General features: G+C 31.3%; 1 protein-coding gene across 1 annotated transcript in view; it reads right to left on the bottom strand.

Moving 5' to 3' along the window:
- The window catches only part of LOC116850252 (liprin-alpha-1), a 655,857-nt gene that overhangs the window by 487,841 nt on the left and 161,551 nt on the right, over window positions 1–6,465 (bottom strand). Inside the window, exons 7-8 of the mRNA XM_032828294.1 lie at window positions 5,585–5,872; window positions 5,022–5,147 (exon numbers count right to left, since the gene is read on the bottom strand). Coding sequence (XP_032684185.1) covers window positions 5,022–5,147; window positions 5,585–5,872 — 414 coding nt within the window. The remainder of the gene's footprint in view (window positions 1–5,021; window positions 5,148–5,584; window positions 5,873–6,465) is intronic.

The raw sequence follows: 6,465 nt of genomic DNA, 5'->3' as shown, positions 1-6,465 counted from the left end.
AAACCGTTCCGATAATCTCCACCTTGACGCGGTGGAACGGCATACGTGCAAAAAACAAATGCATAACAAAGAGAAATATCTTCTTTACTTACGTGTAATTTAATATTATCCTGATCAATCAGCTGCGCGTGCGAAAGGTTGCGAAAATCAAGAATAAAATACCTTTAATATGTCTGTGCTAGCAAAACTGAAGCTTATGCTGACTTGTTCGAGACTAGCATAACTCAGATATGCAATTCTGAGTCGATCCAAAGTCTAGAAGTCGAGATTAATGACATAGACTGCGAACGCGAAGGGCCGCGGTCAAGAGTCAAGTGCCCTTTAGATTCTTGTGCTGGCGAAACTGACACTTGTTCTGACTTGTGCTAGCCTAGCACAACTCAGATATGCAATTCAGAGTCGATGCAAAGTCTAGAAATAGTAATTAATGACATAGACTGCGAGCGCGAAGGGCCGCGGTCAAGAGTAAAGTGCCCTTTAGAGTTTTGTGCTGGCGAAACTGAAACTTGTGCTGACTTGTGTTAGGCTAGCACAACTCAGATATATAATTGTATATCGTTTGGTTGACTTATACGAGTGTAAATCTTACTTTTCTTATTTTTTGCCTAAAATAGTTCTTTTTTTACTTCTTTCATGATTATTTTTCGAAGATACTACTTTAGCACAATGTTAACACAACTTAGCACAACCTAGCACAATAAAAAAAATTTCGAAAATCAAAAAGTGGGGGACTACCAAAAAACGGTTTTTTCCATTTTTCTCTCTCTCTCTCTCTCTCTCTCTCTCTCTTGCTCATTTTTATTATTAAAAAATTATAATGCGAGCACAATGTAGCACAAACCTAGGACAAATCAGTACAAGTCAAAATTATTAAATTCGAAAAGTGGAGGGCTAACTTCATACAGGTGAGAAGTAAATTTAAAGGTTAATCCGAAAAAATGTACTTTCTTTGAAAAAAAAAGTTAAATTTTTAGGACATGAAATTTCAGCGCAAAGTATTATTGCAGATTCAGAAAAGATTAAGGCTGTAAAAAAATGGCCGGTTCCCCGAAATAAAAAACAAATTCGCAGTTTTCTCAATTTTGTTCTTGTTATCGTAGATTTGTAAAAGGATTTTCTATTATTGCAAAACTTTTGTATGTTTTTACAGAAAATCAAACAAAATTTATATGGACTAGTCAATGTGTAGAAGCCTTCAAAAGATTGAAGAAAACTTTAATTTTCACAGTCTATTGTCTCTTCTGACGGATCAAGAATTATTTATTTTAGACACGGATGCTTCGAATCATGAAATTAGTGCTTTCTCAAGTTCAGGATAGAATGAAGAGAATGATAGCTTATTTTAGCCATGTTTTGAGTAAATCAGAAAGAAATTATTGTGTTACACTATTAGACTACTTATAGAGAATTTTTGATTATAATAGATTCGTTGAAATCTTTTCACTATTATCTATATGGACATAAATTTAAAATTAGGACTGATCATGTTTCTCTTCAATGGTTAATATCTTTTTAAAGAATTGGAGGGATAATTAGCATTCGAGAGATTACAGCAATATGATTTCGAGTTTCGATATCAAAAATGGAATTTATATAAAAATGCTGACAATTTGTCAAGACAATCTTGTTTAAAAAATCCCTGCAATTATTGTAAAAAAGTTGAAATTAGAGAAACAGTAAATGAAAAAAAAAAGCTAATTGAACAAATAGTTCTAGGAGAAAGCAATTTTGCAGATTGGAAAAGAGATCAAATGGGGATCCTTCGATTTCGATTATTTTTAAGGGGAAAGAAGTTGGAAGATGACCTTCCTTTGTGGCAAGAAATTTCAGATAAAGACATTTCCACAAAAATGTATTGGAGACAATAGGATGAGACATGTATTGGGCTGTATTGCTAATTAAAAATAAAATGATATAAAAAATAGAAATCGCCGAATTTAGAAACAGAGATTTTACAGCTTATTGTTCCGAAAACAAGAATTATTCAAATTCTTCAAGTTTCTTAAAATGATTCTTCTTCTAGTGGATATTTTGGGATAAATAAAACTTGGTCGAAAATTCGTAAACGATTTTATTGAGCTACATGTAAAAAGGATGTGGAAAATTTGTGTAAATCTTGTGAAATTTGTATTGGAAAAAGGGCTCTCTGAGAAGGCAAAATCGCCTTTATAAATTTATAATGTTGGTGTATTATTTAAAAGGGTTCCAATGGACATTCTTGGCCCGCTTCCAACTACTTTTGTTAAAAATAAATATTTGTCAGTTGTAACAGATTGTTTTTGAAAATAAGTAGTAGCAGTTCCGTTGAAGAATATTAGGGCAATAACGGTAGCGGTTTTATAAGTCAAATTATTTCTCGATATCGTGTTTCTTTAGAATATCAAAATCGTTTTAAGAATTATCTGTAAGAAATAAAGAAAACGAGGACAACTACTTTAGAAGACTACGTCTTCAGTCTGATAGACAAGAGTGAAAGGATAACAACGCATAATATTAAATTATTTAACAAAATTTATTTTAAAAAATTAGAAAAATTTGGATCGTTGGATTACCATGTATTTATTTGCGTACCGATTTTCTAAATATAAAATCATTGGGTTTACTCCTTCAGAATTATATTGTGCACGAGATTTAAGATTAAAATTGCCTTTAGATTTATTGTGTGGAATATCTCCTGAAAATAGGAACACTAATGTTGGAAATTATATGGTTAATTTACGAAAAAAATTAGGTGGCATTTATAATTTTACAAGACGATAAAAATAAAATCAGAAAAAATAAAAATGTATTATAATTAAAAACATAGAGACGTATATTTCGCGATTGGACAAAAAGTTTAGTTATATAAACCTCAACGAATTTAAAGGAAAGCTACAAAATTGCAAAATCATTGGAAAGATCCGTATGAAATAAAAAGAAAATTGAGTGTCGTTTATGTGTTCAAAAATTTCAAAGACAAAGAAAAAAATAGTGCATACAAATAGATTAGCATCGCTTTATGAAAGAAGAATGAATGAAGTTTAATGAAGAGCTCATAGAGTTTGGAGTAATAGCTCATATTAGAAATTATCTTGGTGCGCAGGTTTCTGTATCGAAGATGAATGTCAATAGAAAGTCGACTTATAAAAGACCTCTTCTTTTTAATTGTCGGGGCGACAATTTTTTAAAGCGGGGACACTGTTGCACTTTCGGAGAGGAACGATGCATGATACGATTCATGGAACGATAAATCGATTCAAGTGACGTCAAATTTTTAAAGAACGATCAGTTGTTCTCCCGTGACAACGTGTCAACAGAGAGAAACAAGAGAGTCTGATAGATTTTCCTTCAAGACTGATATATGATGTTAGAAAGCGCGAGATTTGTAATCAAATCGAGAAACGGATGTGAATTTTGCAAATAGCTATTAAACGTTAGGTTTTACTTTAACGAAATATTCCTTTTCACCCTGTCGCGAAGACGAATAAGCGCAACAATATATATATAGTATTATATATTCTCCTCTTCTCAAGTAAGCATCTGCGTATGCTTGGCGTATGTGAAATCGAAAGGAAGTGATAGATACGTAATATAACCGATACATAGTACTTTCAACAAATCAATCACTATCTCTTCACATGCGCGACGCGTACACATGATTCAGTACATAGTTTTCGGAACTATATAATTTACCCAAATTAACAGTTTAGTTAATATAGAAGTCTGTACACATCGAGTACACAAATCTAGAATATTCATTGAGCGCTCAGCAAATGATAATAATATTGAATGCGTGCTTTAATGTGCATTTGTATTGTATTATATTCCCAGACAGCACACAATATTCTATGAATATCCTATGGACATTCTTAGAATTAGACGTTTTTTGGACGTCTTTAGGATGTCTTTGGGAAATTTGTATTATTGGGGTTAAAATGTATCGAGAAAAAATTGTCAACCTTTATATCGGTGATTATATATAAGGGGACAACAGCACAATCGTTTATGTAACGTCTAATGCGTGGACGTCTAACACGTGAAACATTGACGTCATAATAACATATTAACATTGACGTTTGATATGTGAAATATCACTAACGCGATCACTAACACTATCGTACAGGTTATTCACAGACAAATGTTTCTTCAAACAGAACTTGTAATTGGTTGACTTTAAACTCTTGGATTTTAAAAACTATTGCTTGAAATAAAAGATGATAGAAAATTATTATTTATATTTCGGATCTGATTGCTTAAATAATATTAGTCGTAAATTTCTAAAAACATTGTACAAATAAAAATTATACAAGGTGTCTCAAAAATATCGTACAATATTTTAATAATATATTTCGAAGCTTAATTAAAATAAAAAACTTTAATAAAAATGTTAAAATCGCAATAGTTTTTAAGTTATAAGTTCGAATTAAAATTTGCCAATAATACCTTACTATATTTAAATTTCACGTATTTACACGTGATATAACTACGTATAGTACAACGTATACCAATTTGTGATCTATTATTGATTTGCCCAAGTCAATATCGATTTTTATAACACAGCAGATGTTTTTTTTATTTCTTAAAATATGAATATCACTACAATAATTGACAATTTTTACTATAAATTGTAATCGTTACACAAAATATTAAATTTTTAATTTTTATTTTAATTTTGTTTTAATTTTAATTGTTAAATTTCTTACGTTTAGAATGTAACAAATAGATTATATTTCGTAAGAATTATAAAGACACTGCTGTTAAAAAAAAGTCCGATTCATATTATGTACGCCAAATACTATTATTATATATTGTACATACAGCAATACAGAACATGGAGCAGCAAGATATAGTTTTTTGAGCATCTGAAAACAACTCAAGTGTAATAAGAACACTTTGCATTAACAATGCATATTAACAAAAAGATAAGCTTTCTAGACATATTTTATATTGGAGAAACGTTAGTAAAAGTGCAGAAGAATAAAAAGAAAAATTAGCGATGTGACGTGATATGATTCCCTGCGTACCTGGTTGGGCCTCCTCACCTGCGTCAGAGCCTCCATCCTCTGCTTCAATTGTTCTTCCATTTCTGGTAACTTAGCATATTGAGCTAATTTCTGTTCCGCAAGTTCTAATTTCTCCTGTATAGCCGCGATTTTTTCCTCTTGAAGCTTGTAATATATATTTTAATTAATAATAATTTAAAAAGACAGAATATTTTTTACAATTACAATGTCCTACAAGAACACTTTCCGATTTTACATATTTTTTTAACAAATTGTGTAAAAAGAATGCGAATAATCTTTGCAATATTTAATGTAGCCAAATAATTTATTCTATTTAACATTTTCACAGCCAATATCACACATGGCAGCAATAAATTTTCTTTTGTATACAAAAAAATAAATCTGTTTTATACAATTACATAAAAATAAATACAATGTGGTCTGTAAAATAAATTCCTCAAATAAACTGTAATGGTGAACGTGTTAATAAATTTTAATACGTGTGCTTTTATTTGCATGTCATAAAGCAAATATCTTGGGGTTTGGTCCATATTCACCTTAAGAACATTCTACACAATAAAGATATAACGTAAATATAATACCTTCAGTTGAGCTTTCTTATGTTGTAATTCTTGTTCTAATTTCTCATTAAGATCGTGAAGACTAGTGGATTCTCGTTGAGCATTAAGATATCGTTTTTCTAAAGTTGCTATTCGTTCCTCTTGGTCCTTTTTTTGTGCCGCGTTCTCTCGCAGATCTCTTTGTAATTTGACATTCGTTTCTTGAGTTTTCAGAAGATCCTTCTGCGTTTTAGATAACGTTTCCTCCAACTCGGTAACTCGCCCGCTTAGTTCAGCTACTCGTCGTTGCCACGTACTTAATTCTGAACTCTAAAATAATATTTGTAATATATTATGTCATAATGTTAGTTGTATCAAAAGAACCAACAAACTACTTGTACACTTTAAAATAATCAAGAGGTATAAACATTATATATAATTTAAATACACAGTTCTTATTGTAATCTTATGATAATTTTACGTCTATATGCCGCTAAGACTAATTCAGAAAAGTTGCAATATGCTATTATTCGTATAAATAGATATGTCCATCGTTTTCAATATCTGTTTTGTATTTATAAAAATAAAAAAAAAATATATATATATACAGGGTGTCCCGCATAAGACATGCCAAAAGAAAAATATAAGTAGAACAGATAAAACTGAACAAAAATTGTAGAGGTCATTTTTCAAACAACCACGTAAAATTTCGAGATATTAATAAAAATAGTTGGACAAATTAGAGCGCGCGACGCGACGGGCGGGACATACGGCTCGCCGCGGCCGGCGAAGAAAATGGATGATTGTTCGCGGGTCAATTTCATAGGCCAGAGAGGTGGGCCGTTTGCTAGCATATGGAAATGGAAAGCTCCGTATATGCGTCCATGTACGTGTGCGCTCTGAACGTCGGGCGACGAGTAACA

Source organism: Odontomachus brunneus, unplaced genomic scaffold (genome assembly GCF_010583005.1).
Source record: "Odontomachus brunneus isolate Ranch 3 - 2012 unplaced genomic scaffold, Obru_v1 Obru_scaffold_139, whole genome shotgun sequence".
In the NCBI taxonomy this organism is placed as follows: domain Eukaryota; kingdom Metazoa; phylum Arthropoda; class Insecta; order Hymenoptera; family Formicidae; genus Odontomachus; species Odontomachus brunneus.
The sequence above is the reverse complement of the archived record's forward strand: the minus strand, read 5'-3'. Positions and strand labels throughout refer to the sequence as shown.